General features: G+C 37.6%; 1 protein-coding gene across 1 annotated transcript in view; it reads left to right on the top strand.

Annotated features, from left to right (window-relative positions):
* The window catches only part of ACTN2 (actinin alpha 2), a 67,970-nt gene that overhangs the window by 34,906 nt on the left and 17,848 nt on the right, over window positions 1-15,216 (top strand). The window contains exons 6-12 of the mRNA XM_082480170.1: window positions 168-246; window positions 3,739-3,820; window positions 7,201-7,286; window positions 8,138-8,230; window positions 9,273-9,503; window positions 10,653-10,800; window positions 12,253-12,403. Coding sequence (XP_082336296.1) covers window positions 168-246; window positions 3,739-3,820; window positions 7,201-7,286; window positions 8,138-8,230; window positions 9,273-9,503; window positions 10,653-10,800; window positions 12,253-12,403 — 870 coding nt within the window. The remainder of the gene's footprint in view (window positions 1-167; window positions 247-3,738; window positions 3,821-7,200; window positions 7,287-8,137; window positions 8,231-9,272; window positions 9,504-10,652; window positions 10,801-12,252; window positions 12,404-15,216) is intronic.

The raw sequence follows: 15,216 nt of genomic DNA, 5'->3' as shown, positions 1-15,216 counted from the left end.
AGAGTACAGTAACAGAAAAGCTCAGAGGGATGAGAGTTGACAGAACATAAGTGTCAGGATTTGACAGGAGAGTTCCTGCTTGATTTTAAGCCTTCAGCAAGGATCAGACTGTAAAATGCCATGAATTTATTAACTTTTTTTTTTCCATTCTATTTTTTGTTGTAAAGCTGGAAAGATGGCCTTGGATTATGTGCACTTATCCACCGACACCGACCTGATCTTATTGACTACTCCAAGCTAAATAAGGTCATCAGTCTGGGTGGTACAGCATGCTGTCCTGCTGTGCTTTGGCTCACTTCTAGTTTGCTGAGCATGTTTTCTAAAACACAAGCTGAGGAGTGCATACTAATTCTGACTGGCTTTCTAAGCTCCCTCCAAAAAAATGAGTGACATGGAGGAAAGGACCCCATGACTGTCCTGTGTCCTTCTTTCCTTCCCATTGTAATGAATTCAGCATTTAATTGCAAATAATCTGGTCCTCGGCTGCTAGGCAGTTGATGAAGTCTTTTACACTGCCCAATATGGATATTAAATCAAATACATTGGAATTCTCCATTCACCACTGATAGTATTATACAGTCCATCCTGGTTTGTATCTGGTGTAAATGACTGTATGTTGCAGAGCAGTAAACAATGAGATGATGATTAATCCTAAAATTCCTTAGAACAAACATCACCCTTAGTAATCAGGAGTACGCAATAAGTTACTAGTCTTACATGGAAAATATTACAGAATAACAGAATCACAGATTCTTACATAGAAAATATTCACCAATTCTTAGATTATACTTCTACTTATACTTCCAGACAAGTGGAAACAAAACCAATATCCTAACTTCCTTAGGTAGTACCTCAAGGTGATTACAAAATTATTTTATTAGTGTGCTACCTATGGCAAAATGCACATTTTCTAAAAGATGCCAACCACTTTGGTTTGAGAGGGAGGAATGAGGAGCAAGTAATAATGTCAGAATTTCTGTGTACTGCTACTGAAGAATAAAACCTAAAAAGTGGAAGGTTGTCATTTCACATTGGCTCGCAATACATACGTACCATTTTCTCCTCTCTGGAATGAATGCATGTTGAGGTGTAATGTAAACACCACTAAAACAGAAAACTTATTTGTGGATTTAATTTGTTGAATGCCACTTTTCATTGATGAGAGAGACTGGTAAATCATAGACTACATTTTCCATTCCATGCCCTTCCATTACAAGTTGGTTTTACTAGTAGAATCAACTGTTATCAGAAAGCTTTTGACGAGGGAAAAGATGAATAAATGAGGTGAAATTATTCAAAAAACTTAGTCTGCTTTATATATATGCTAAATTCATGCTGAGGTCCCCAGGGTGTGCAGGGATGAAAATTAAATGAACTTACTCCTAAACAGATAAGATTTTAATTTAGGCAGTTGTTAAGACAACTGCAGATCTGAACCAAAGGGTAAAATATTAGCCATCAACACCAGCTTGTTCTCTAATTCTATATACAACCTTTTTTACAGATAAACAGGTTCACGGAATGACTAAACTACATGTCTCTGTGTACATGTGCTTAAGCATGGCACAAATAGAAGTTAGTTTGATCGAGTTTGTGCTTTGAAAAAGTGGTACACAGTACTAAAAGACTTCACAGTATAGCCATCCTATATATGAGTGCTGAGAAAAAGGAATAGAACATAAGCAGATCTGCTTCGGCATTACTATTTCCCTCTTGGAGGTTTCCAAAATAAGAACAGGTCAGGTTTCAAACTGAGGCTGAGCTGTGGCACGTAAAGCACATGCAGAAAAATCCTAAAATAGATCTTGCTTTTCTGACTTGGCTGTGTTTGATTGACTACTCATTTTGGTTACATTAACAGCTGTCTTGGTGTCTTGTTTCTTGGTTTCTTGCCTCCTGCATGCTGTCCTTTCCTTTTCTCACCAATGGGTTTTGTGTGAACTTGTAGCTGGAAAGATGGCCTTGCTTTCAGCGCCCTTATCCATAGACACAGGCCTGATCTTCTTGACTATGACACGTTAGATGAGGTATTTCTGTAGCTGTAACAGAGCTTTTTAGTTACTGTGGCTTATAGTTTTGTTTAAAAGGATGGGTGATGGAGATCTCCTACAATTATACAGAAATTGCTGTGATTTTAAACAAATCCTTTACCAGTGGAGCACTATTTACTCATGGACTTAGTACCAAGCACACAAATAGGGAGGTGCTCATCACTCATCCATAAGCAAAGTGTTTTAACCTAGTCAATAGGTCTCACTTAGATTTAGTGTATTTTTGTCCTATTTAATTTCAGTAAGAGTTTTTGTATACACAGTTAGTAAATGTTGTATTACACATGGTGTCTTGTATAATAGCAAAAATAAGTTCATGGGTTTTAAATATTGTCCACATTTTAAGTTCCTCTTAATGTCAATGATGCACAAAACTGCTAAATGATGATAGAATGAGGACTTACGATTAGAGACTTCTAGAGACTTGGGTATAATATTGTATTATACCCAAACTGTTAGGTTTCAAAATGTAAACTCTTTTTCATAACACATTGAACATGCAGCTTTTAAAGGAAAGTCTATCTAGTATAATATGTTTACAGAATGATGTCATGGGCATTACTACTTATGATACCTAGCATATGTATGTGCATGAGGAACAGACTTCTGTGAAACTTAAATAATTGCTGGGATTCCATAGTAAGTAATCTTACTAAGTTCATTCCAAAGTAACAAAAGAAGCATGCTTGAGACTAAATCTCTTTATAAGAAGTGTTTGTATTCAAATGGAAGCCCTGGAAATTCACTACAGAAAACCTGTTAACGTTTTTTCAGTGCACTCCAGCATCTCTAACTTTGCTCTTCTGTGTCCTATTTTCCCACCCTCTCTCTGTAGACGTTGGCATTGTTCAGAGTGGCTATCATCATTTAGCAGTTTCCGAATATGTGAAAATAATAATAGCATTAATAGCATGAACATAGGCTGTTTTCACTCCAAGCTGATACAGGAAAGCTGCCTTAACAGGAGCCGTAATCTGACACGCTCTTCCATTGTCAGCAATAGCTGTCTGTAGTGTAAGACGTGAAATACGTGCTGCTTATCTGACCTGTGCTCACTGCTTTCTTTCTCTTTCCTTCAAAAACCAAAATAAAAATCTCAAAACCAGAGGAAGTTCTTGGATTTCCACAGCTCTAAAATTTGATTTATAGTGGTGTTGCAGATATCTCTGTCCAAGTCAAAACTGGGAAGTTTTGCTCCTTCTGAAGAACTGTTCTTTTGTCTGTGCTTGCTTCTTCTCATGCATGTACCTGACCAACAGAGAACTCAGCAGAATTCTTATCCAAGTAATATAATGTATAGTAGGTATAAAACATGCAGGATTAACTTTTTGATGAACTTTCTAGTATAGCCTACTGGACCAGTGGCCTTGACTGTATGTATTACTGCTGTACTTCATTCAGAATTAGCTCAGAATTATGAGCGTACATTGCATACGTTACCTATGTTCCCCTCCAGCGTATATTTGCAGCAGAGTCCTAATGGTACATAATAGCTTAATAACGTTTTCTTTTGAAAGTACAGCAGTAGGTAGACCAAAAGTTCATTTACTTTGCTTTTTGAAGAGCAATAGTTGTGACTCCAGTTTACAGTTTGGAAAAACAGAGTAAGTTTTTGTGTACTTTCTGTAGTCTTGCTTCAAGGAAAAACTTCTGTCTTTGACTAGTTGTATTTTCTTATTTAATGCAGGATGACCCCATAGGAAATATCAACCTTGCCATGGAAATTGCTGAAAAGCATTTGGATATCCCTAAGATGTTGGATGCAGAAGGTGAGAGTTATAGCTTACTGAAGTTTGTGTTACTCACAAGCAGGAGACAGTAAAACATCTTTTGTTTTGTACCTAGCAAATTTTCAACATTCCTTCCACATGAATCATAATGGGGCAACCTGCTTTGTTTTCAAACAATGTTTTCCTTCTTATTCCCCATGTATTGGATAATTTCACTCATTTTTTGCTTTATTCCTTATTGTTTGTTATTTTTTGTATTTATTATAGTACTTTGGACCCTAACCTCAGCACATGGCCCCACTGTGATAACTGAGGTAAAATGCAGGATCAAAAGATAATCCTTGCCTTTAAGAAATTAAAATCTAAATCTAATAAAGGGAAATACAACTGTTAGCAGCTTAAAGCATATTTCCTTTTTTTGAATGTTTAAGTGAGAGGGCCAGAAATAGAAATAGAAGTACAGAACTTTCAATATACTCTTAACATGCCTCCTATGAAAGACACCTAGGTTGAGGTAAGCATTTTTTGGTTTATTTTAATTGTAAGCCTTGTGCAGTGATAGTTTTGACCACTAGTTTCATGTTTAGTTTCTCCAATAATCTTTAGATTTTTTTGTCAAATATCAAGGAAATGTTTATTAAAGTTTCCTGAATTTCTTCAAGATAACCAAACTTTTGTACTCCAGGCAAAAAATGGTGCCAAAATACTGGAATTTGCCTACACTAGTTCAAAGCATTCTTCTGTAGGTACGCAGACTGTGCTCTGGTGGCCTGTCAGTAGAGCAACGGTAACATGGGAATTATCCAGAGCACTCACTGTCTGCTCCCCTTGAAGTCTTTGGTAGGAAAGTTCAGCAAATACAGAATGATTTGTAAAATTGAGGTCGTAACATCTTCATTGAAGAGGTTTCTTGGTTTCACCTTCATGCTTTGAAAATAATTGTTTTCATTTTGGAATTGCAATTCCCCTTACAAGCACCACATAATTATTTTACTTTGAAATATTGTGCAAGGAATAAACAGAAATGCTACTTCCTTACCATTGAACACCTCCTACTATCATTCTCCTTTCCTCATTTTTTCTCTTCACATACAATGTAAAAGACCCTTTTTTCCCTCACCAGATTTTCTGCACATTCTAGCCCTTATCTTACTATTCTTCTTCTTCTTGGCAGGGGAGGGGAAAATGAAATCATGCTTCTTCTAACACCCTCTAAGTATTCACCATCACTTTTTACTCTCTCTACTTCCACTGTGTTCTCAGTGGAAACTTTGCAAAATTTTGTTCACAACTATATGAAGTACCTGCAAAATCAGTAAATGCATTGGTCCTGAACCTAGAAGTCTCACTGTTAATATTAGAAAATGTCACCTCATTCCTGGGTCTTTTCACCCCAGTATCTTCCCGCTCCTTACATTGGCAGGAATTCTTGCAGCTTGCACTAGCATTATTCATTGCTCAGCCATACTTGCTGTAAACCCACATTTTTCTACCTTTCTCTGTTAAGTATTGAAAAGGTCCATTTTTACCAATGTACCCATACCTTGATTTTACCCTTTCTATACCTTTACTCTTTCCTGCCATAATAGGGACAAAGCTATTAGCCAGCCAAGCCAAACTCCTCTGTGATTTATGCTATTAACTAAAAAGACAGAGTGGTGCAGGGATTGCAAAACTGTTACTATCTGAGCTTTTCTTAGCACGAGATATATTTCTGGACTGCACATTTCTACAGGTTTCCAATATATGTCAATATCCTCTCAATCATGGGGAGCCTGTGCTAATGTAAACTGTACTCACTCCTATTTGGTGGTTGTCAGTGGCTGTGTTTAACTCTGGAATAATTCTAGTGATTTAGATTAAGTTGCTTTGGAGCAACAGTGAAGCTGAACCCAGTAGATCTGCCAGCCATACCATCTGCTTGGAAGTTTCCACAAAACAGAAGGTAGCAATACCCTTCTGTACAGTCTCAGCCTTCAGATATTTTGCCATTTCAGGGAGAGTTATATCTTTTCCATGTACTGAGCCTAAAGCTTGGGTAGCTTTGCACCGATGTCAGCAAACAGACACAACCTGAATAATGGTGTATTTATTTTGAATCCTTATAGCACTGAAGTGGCATCATTAGCATCTGATGGAAGTACCTTGTGAGAATTTCTGAGCAGTTAACCCTCTTCTCTCTACACAGATTTAGTAAACACTGCCAGACCTGATGAAAGAGCCATTATGACTTATGTTTCCTGTTACTACCATGCATTTGCTGGTGCTCAGAAGGTGAGATTGTAGAATATGAATCAGATCTCATCCTTCACCTTCTGTCTTGTTTCTTTCAGCAGTTTTTCCTCTTCTGATCTTTTCCTCACTAGTTACTAGGACAACATCTTAGAGCTGAGCTCATTTCCTGTTGCCTGATTTTCTCTGTGAGCCGCTGTCTCAGTAGAGCTGGTAGTAATCTATCCATTTGTTCCATAGAAACAAACCTCCCTGTCTCATCTTTCTGTATATTTACTAATAATATCCAGTAGCTTCTTGACAGCTGGTTACTGAATGGGACAGAAGACAATATTCCTTTTAATTGAACTTGTGTTCATTCATTTGAAGCACCTTTAAAAACTCAAGGTGAAAATAAGCTCATGGTGGAAAAAACAATTACAATAGCAGAATGCCATCTTTTTTCTCCCTGCTGGATATTATTCTTGCTACAGATGTCAAAATCATCATAACAGATGCTCAGAAAATAAAACCTTCTCTTATGCTTTCAGGATTGTTTTTTAAAATGTTAAATACTTAATGGTAAGTACAAAGAGCAACACAAAAAGTTGCTACTATGCAAAATAGACACAGAAACATACACAGGTGTTTCAGAAGAGCTCTGGAATCATGTCCTAATGAAAAAAAGGAAAATTTTAAAAAGCAAGGCAGTTCAGAGTTGGACATACTTCAGGTATTAGTAATTTAAAGAATACTGATATATCATGCTTAGATTATAACTAATCCACATGCAACTTACAGAGAACATCTCCCCACATCAAAATGTAGTCTGTCTTTCCTGTGTCTTATTAAAAAAAAAAAAACAACCACATTCAAATCCACCAGACATATGCATGCCATTTCTTAAGCAGCTAGTCCTGGTAAAATTAAGGTCACTCCCCCTGTGCCAATATGTAGGATCAAGCTTATAAAAAAAACCCCAAGTCTTTGTAAGAGCTTGTGTTGAATTTCTAGTGTACATTTTATTCTGTCAGCACTCATCAATCTAACACTGAATTTATTACAGCTTTGTAGAGTGTCTAGAGTACAGAGCTATGGACAAGAAAACAATCAGAATGACACTATGTTGTGCTTTTATTTATTCATCCTGTTTTCTACTCCTCGATTCTTTTTTTTGTTTTGTTTTCATTTCTCCCCCCGTCTTGTAGATATTGTGAACACTCCCAAACCTGATGAGAGAGCTATCATGACATATGTGTCCTGCTTCTACCATGCTTTTGCTGGAGCAGAGCAGGTATTAATCAACTGTCCCTTCAGGTTGCTGTGTTTTTGATTGGTTGTTTCACATTTACACTAGTTTATTTAAAACCCAACCTAATTTAGTACTTTGTGGTTTTAATTAACAATTGCAAGTATTACTTGAGTACTAATACTTGTTTTTAACTAACACTTGAACCCATTTTAGTTAAATGTTGTGTAGCAAGTTGAACTTCTTTCATTCCAATGGACATTCCTGTTTCTAATTTTGGGCCTTTATTTGGTGATTATAAGGACTATTTCAGAAAAACTGTATTTGAAGATACTGTGAAATGGGATTGTCATTTGTTGCTACATCAACATCTTATGCGTTTGCTGCATTAAAGAATGTTCGACTTTTTGAGATTGAGACTATTCTAGACTTACTCATGCTGAGTAGTAACTTAGGACTCGATTTTCAAGATGCCTAAAGATGCAGAAAGGCACCGAAGACATCCAACACAGTATGTGTGCTTGATTTAAAAGTCTGTGCCTGGGATTTAAAAAAAAAACAACCTTATAGGATAACTTTATGAATGGCCTAAGTTGTCTTTGAAAATAAAAGTTTATTAGACACCTATAATGGCAGTGTGAAATTCCCCCTTGTATAATAAAGCTTCATTGTACAAAAAGGTGACTTCTGTGCTGATCTGTGCCTTATTTAGGCCACTGGAATCTGTGACTACAGAAGGAGGGTAAATATATATCAGAGTAACCTAGGAACACAAATCAACTATAAAACAATGTGATTTTTATTTGCAGCAGCCATATTCTCTCTCTTTCTCCAAGCCTGTACCTTTCTCAGAATGTGTTTATGAATATGTCCTGTTTATTTGCTGTGTTTTACAGGCTGAGACTGCAGCTAACCGGATCTGTAAGGTGCTTGCTGTGAATCAGGAAAATGAGAGGTTGATGGAAGAGTATGAGAGACTAGCAAGTGAGGTAAAGACAGCTGTATCTGTAATGTGGTGACAATTTTCTTCATGAATACTGGAAGCTGAAAGGTTCATGCACTCTCTGCAAGACAGCAAAGTGAAGACACTATGAGGGTAAACCTCATAGCACTAGAGTACAAAGCTCAGTTCACTAGGGTACAAAGCTCAGTTGCCCAAGATATCAAGGTTCAGGTGACTCTCTTGCCACAGACCTCCTGTGTGACCTCCAGCAAGTCACTCAGCCTCATTAATGTGCCAAAAGGGGTATTTTGAGGACTGTCATCGGTCTGCCCCAAGACCAAGTTTGCTGCCTCTGTAATCTCCAGACAGCCATCCTTGACCACATGTGGAACATACAGGATCCTATTACTCCAAGCAAGCCCGTTGGCTTTGTGTACTGGAAAGCACACCTAGACAAGGTCTCTCAGGGTGTTCACAATGCACCTGTGAACACAGGCAGCAAATGAATGAAGAAGGGGGCATATTGTGTTCCTCCTCTCCTTTCTTGGTAAATGGCAAATTTGTTGAGTCAGGACTACAGATGTGTAGTGCACAAGTGAGACCTCCCTTGTCTTTAATGCATAACCTGCAAAAACATACTGAGATCATAGACAAAGACAGTAGTGCTACATTGGCACTAATGGACTTCTAAGTGAAGATTTTTATATGACCTAAGTTACTTGGCTGGTGTCTGTCCTGATCCCTTAACTGCGATTACTTAAGACATCAAGACCAATATTTTTGGAAGTGGCAAATGATTTGGGTTAACTCAGGTTTTGAGTAATTAGCTAGAGACACCTTACATGTGCGTTCATCTTTCTGAAAATGAGGATATTTCTAGAAATACCTGGACTATCTGGGCAAATTAGTTAAAAAAACTATTCTTCAGGGTGAAAATCTTGTGGTTACTTGCCATTAAGGCACTGATAACAACTGCAGTCAATAATATTAAAATGGAGCAAACTTGATTAGGATTTGTGCATTCAATGTGATCTTTTTTGGTGGCTTTTTCATTGCCTTTATTTCAATTGTGTATGTTGGTTTGAAAGCTTTTAGAATGGATTCGCCGGACAATTCCTTGGCTGGAAAACAGGACCCCAGAAAAAACAATGCAGGCTATGCAGAAGAAATTAGAGGATTTCCGGGACTACCGCCGCAAACACAAACCTCCCAAAGTCCAAGAGAAATGTCAACTGGAGATCAATTTCAACACCCTGCAGACAAAACTGAGAATCAGCAATCGGCCAGCTTTCATGCCATCAGAGGGAAAAATGGTTTCAGTAAGTAAAGGAGGCATCAATATTCTGTTCTTTTTGTCAATGTTCTCACAAAAATTTCAACATGAAGAATGGAAATGCCATTTTAAGTCATCCTCAGAAACTTCAGTTTGTTGCACTTTATCAATATCAAACCACTCTTTTTACACCTTCCTCTTCATTCTAGAATCTTGCTTTCTCTTAAGCATGCTCCTGCCTCTTTGAAGGCTTTCCCTAAGAGCAAATTGTCTTGAGATGTGAGACAATACAGAGCTTACTTTGGGACTGTTACCAATACTTTTCTATCACTGAGGCCAATACTGTTTATTTAAGCAAAACTCACAGTGGTTTCACTGACATTTTGGTCATCAGACTTACGAAACAGACATTGCTCAATATATGTTTCTGCTTTTTTTTCCTTTTTAAAACTGAATTTTGTTTTTTCTTATGTCTGCGAAGATAAGACTAGTCGGTACCAAGAATTCTTATCTGCTGATAAGTACTGTGAGTTGACTGCAGGACAAAATATTTCCCGTGGAATATAGCAAACCTGTTTCTGTACACTGTTCTGTCATTGGGTTTTGGTTGCTCAGATTTAAAAAACAGATGATTGCATTATCTGGAAAAGGCCCACTCCCCATATGCAGAAAATAAGGGCTCTGTTACTTCAGTTTCCTACTCATGCCTTTGAGTTTCTGAGGAAACTCACAAAACTTCGGGCACCACAGAAAGCAAAACGAGCTTGTATTCCGATAAAATACACACCAAATCCTCTTGATACTAATTATTTTGCTATTGTCAGCTTCCAAGAGCAAAGCACTTTTACTTTGATAACAGATAGGTATGTCATAAAAGAACATGCACATTGTCAAATAGGAGGTAAAGGCAATATATTGTGAAGACACTGAATGAGTAGCTATACTTGGAAGCCATTTGTATAGGGGTTCCTTCCGGGAATCCACTTGAACAGGATGCACTATTAGGAGCAGATGACTTAGACTAAAAGACTTCCTGAGCTGCCTGACAACTTTTTCTATGATTCTATGATTTTACAAAATCTGGACATAAAAACTTCTCTTTTGGAGCAAAATTGTGAATGAATCAGAAATCTGCAAATTTGGATAAAAAGAGATTATAGTTTCATCTCCTCTCTCCCATGCATTCTCTTCAAAGGATATTGCCGGCGCTTGGCAGAGACTTGAACAAGCTGAGAAAGGCTATGAAGAGTGGCTGCTGAATGAAATACGAAGACTGGAAAGACTTGAACACTTGGCTGAGAAATTTAGGCAGAAGGCTTCCACTCATGAACAGTGGGCATATGGTGAGCAGAGATGGCTTTTAACATTTTTAATGTTTTAATCTTCAAAGTTAAATTCTCAGTGCTGAATATTTGCCAGCCAGCAACTCACTCATAAGTAGTTTGGATAGTTTTAGAAACCTAAAATAATAACAGATAAAATTGCAGGTTTTGTTGACTGTAGTCATGACCTAAATTGTAGGCATGTTGCTAATGAAATGTAACTGTAAAAATCATACTCTTGAGGTAGTGAGTCAAACTGAGTGGGAATATTCAGCATTTGAATAGGGGCCATTACTGCTAATGGATTCCTCTGTATTTGTACACCAGCAATCCAACCAGGAACACAGTGACACCACTGGTTAAGCGTGACATTATTAACAGAGTTATTCTGTGTTGATTATCATTTGGTCACCATGTTTTGAATAGTCCACATAAACTACATGATAATGGACTCATTTCTGCTTTGTTCCATACCCCGGATTACACCCCATTTATAGTTATGTTTTTTAATGGTAACCTAACCTTATGTGTATTCATAACAGTTATAGGACCACACACTGGTGTAGAGTTTTGTTGGGGAATATTAAACATAGATCTGCTCTATCATCCTATTTTTTCCCTGACAACAGTCTTCCTGCTTCTGCTATTCTTCTGGCTTTTTCCAGCTAGAATCTTTTCATACTGTGAAAGTAAACCAGAGTCCATCCCGTAACACAGTTGCTGGAAGCGTACAAGGCTGTAAATGGCTGCCAAGCAGGTACTAGAAGGGAAACTACAGTGCTTATCAGCCCTGAGAGCCTCTTTTCTGAGCATAAACTACTCATGGTGACGTTATGGCTGTTATGCAGGGAAAACTTCACATAAGCTGGTACACAGCAAGTGAAACAATAGTTCCCTTCTGGCTCTAGAATTCACAGAGCTGTGTAAAGACATATGGTGAGCTGCAGTTGTAGGGGATGTCTGTATAGATTCAGTTGTCCAACACAGGAGCCACCAAGGAGTAATATTTCAGTTTCTGATTTCCTCTTTGCTTCTCTAGCTTTTTGTAAATAGGTTGATATTTTTCCACGTAAAATGCAGTGTTTGCTACAACAGGCAGCCACACATCTCAATCTCTTTTTTTTTTTTGGAAGTGCTGAAATGAATAATGAATTGAAGGCAGAACATGAAAAAGAATAACAGGTCATTAGTAAGCATTTTTATGCCAGTTACTCAAGCAATGTAATACTCGCTATTTTAGACCACTATAAACAGCCTATGCAAGAATCAAGAATTTACTGAGAGATCTTTAAAAATATATATTTCAAATTAACACTGTTGTGCTGACAATTTGCCTCTGATTTCAGTGGGGATGGGACTTCCTCTCATATATGTAATTTTCACTATACTTCAATTTAAAAAGTTGACTAAATTTGCAATTGTTCTAACAAAAAAATAGTAAAAAAGGACTAATATTTTAATTTCCTTTTTCAGGCAAAGAGCAGATCTTACTTCAGAAGGATTATGAATCTGCTTCTCTGACAGAAGTCCGTGCCATGTTAAGGAAACATGAAGCTTTTGAGAGCGATTTGGCTGCTCACCAGGACAGGGTGGAACAGATCGCTGCCATTGCCCAGGAGCTGAAGTATGTTCCATTTAAAGGCTTGCAGCTGCTGACATTTAACTTTGCGATAAACTCTTTCCAATGAATTTGATAGTGTCATAGGTACCAACGTAAGAATTCCAGAGATAGCTTCATAAGTATATTATCTGAACTGGTCACTGAGACCTTTCCCTCATCTCCCCCTTACCCCCAACCAAATATAGATATTCAACTGACCAAAATTATTTGAAAACAAACATTTTAAAATTGACTTAACGGTAAGCTTTTAGCATTAGCTCTACTGATGAGTCCATTGTGTGCTGATGGGAATGCTGGAGGTGTTTATTTCTCCGTTCATATGGTCTGCTGAGAGGTACTGGCTAGAAGTTGTTTAACTTAGAAAATAATTTCACTTACACAAATTACAGATCAAGTGTCTTCACTTTAAAATGAGCTATTTTCCCACAAGTGTATTGGTCCTTTCGAAAGGCTTTACATCCCTAAATTATCTCTGTAATAGCAGGTCATGCACTGACTTTTCTGAAGATTTAATTGTCTCTATTATGCTTATTTTCACAATGTCTTCGTATTATATTTGGAAGTGCCATTGTCTGCATTTTACATAAAGGGAAGTGGGGCATATGGAAACTAAATAAGTTGCTCAACATACTATGCCCAGAGAAAACACAACCAAAGCTGAGAACAGTTCTACAACACATTTAGGTGACTTCTGTATTGTTGACATCAGCTATATAGGTCAGGGATGTGAAAAGTCAAGGCCCCTGACTGACGCACACCCTTATGGCAGCGGAAGTCCTGAGTGTTGATGCAGTTACTCTGGCTAAACTCTTGGTGGAGCTCGCTTTTGTTTGTGCGAAGGTTGTTAATACACCTGTGTGAACCACAGTTTTGTCAGCAAAGCTCTGCCCACACTGACAGGATTGTACTGTTACATACTGATGTCCCTTTTCTGGTAAAGTCGTCTTGGTGTGTACACCAAGCTAAGCACATTTGATTTTATAATCTTACACTGTTAATTGCAGTGGTTTTGTAGTGTAAATCAGTGGCTCCTGGTCTTAGCAATTTGGCACACACTTAAATTCATTGCTCACCTGCAGTTAAAATCTGTAAAGCCAACAGGAACAAAGGTGTGGTAGTGGTCAAAACAGGAGCCAACATCAAAATTCTCAGATTCACACCCTTGGCTTCAACTCTCCAAGTTTCAGTTTCTCATCTTCTTGAATAGGCAAAACAGTTACTACTCAGAAATCAAGTGTTAAAACCATGCCCTCTTTTCACTTTGTGGAGGACCATAACTCATAAACATGAGTTAATGTAGTTCATACCTGATAGCAGCAGCAGCACTTACAGTAATTGTATAATTCAAATGGATTTAGAAGAAAAATCCTATTTTTCAAGATTATTTAAAGGAGGAAAAGTAAAGCACAGTGGGCAAAATAAGTATTGTTTTTCACTGAAAGACATCTGAAAAACACAGAGGATGGAGATTTTGCTGAGTATGTGAGCTTATGAAACACCTTCTGTCATGCCTTGATCTCTGTTGTGGAGTTATTTGTTCCTCTTTGTACTAAAGAAAGTTTCTGAAATGCCTAATCATTGTTAATTCAGCTTCAGCTTTACAAGTGATGAGAAACTTTGGGAACATAGTATATGCATAGCACAGCATCTGCTTACCAGTGTTTTGAACCCTGTGTCCTTTACCTCTGGTGAGGCCAGTGAACACTGTATCCTGTCTATTTTAGGATTGTCTCTTCTCAGTTGTTTCAGTAATTTGCTGTGTGAAGTTAAACAAGTTATTTGTGGCCTGGGCTGCAAATGTGCTGAAAATCCATTGCTTTTAGAGATGCTTTACTTTTGACTTCTCTGCCTCTCCACACAATGGGGCTGTCAGTGCCTGATTTTTCACTGAGACTCAGTAGCTCAATTAAGCTTAATGCCCTTGGAGAACACTGAATGAAAGGTCATAAAGGTCAAGTTTTATTATTAGCTGCAATCAAATGGGCAGCCTCTGTTTAAATATTGATTTTAATTATTTATTCATAATTCATCACACAATGAAATTATGGAGGAAAACGCTAATTTCTTTCTCCATTCATATTTTTAAAGAAGGATTGACTAATGTCTGAATGCTAAGAAATGTGCATTGGCACCTGATCCAAAGCCTATTGAAGTCAATGTGGGTATTTTATTCTTGTTTTTTTTTTTCATCACTGGATCAGACCTTTATAGAAATCATCATAACCTGTATCTAAATTCCAAGTCAGTACACCTCCATGTTTTGTTTTAGTCAACCTCTTGGCTGCCTAATGTTGCTATTTCAAAGGAAGACAGTTGCTGTGTGACCTCGAATTCTACTAATTACAGTTTCCTGTGTGTTCTGATATTTTCTGCTGCAGCAGCTCAGTCCACTGTCTGCTTAAGTTTAAAGTTGCTACGAGGTTGTTGATTGGTGCTGTTCAGATAAAGGATTTGTGCATGTGTGCAAGCAGGTGATTCCAGCCAGGATGCTGCTCTAAGATTGCTGTGTTCCAGCCTGTATAGACTTAGAAATCCTTGGCAATGAGGCATGGCAAGGCTTGGATAGGGCTACATACAAAGCTGGAAAAAGTCAGGCATTTCTAAAATGGGATTTGCCATTTATGAAATAACAAATGCTAAATAGAACTTGAGTGAGCTGTACTAGGAAGTGCCGTATTCGTTTATGGCCTTGTGTACTCATTTCAATGTTTTCAATCATCAGAATAAAATTTTTGGAATGTAGTTTCTTGCATATCCATCACTTCTAGTATAGCAACTTATTTTCCAGAAGCAAGAAGACCCTACTAATCTGTAAC

This window comes from Vanellus vanellus (assembly GCF_965231255.1).
Source record: "Vanellus vanellus genome assembly, chromosome: 3".
In the NCBI taxonomy this organism is placed as follows: Eukaryota; Metazoa; Chordata; class Aves; order Charadriiformes; family Charadriidae; genus Vanellus; species Vanellus vanellus.
Note: the sequence above shows the minus strand (reverse complement) of the source record. Positions and strands in the feature narration are given on the sequence as shown.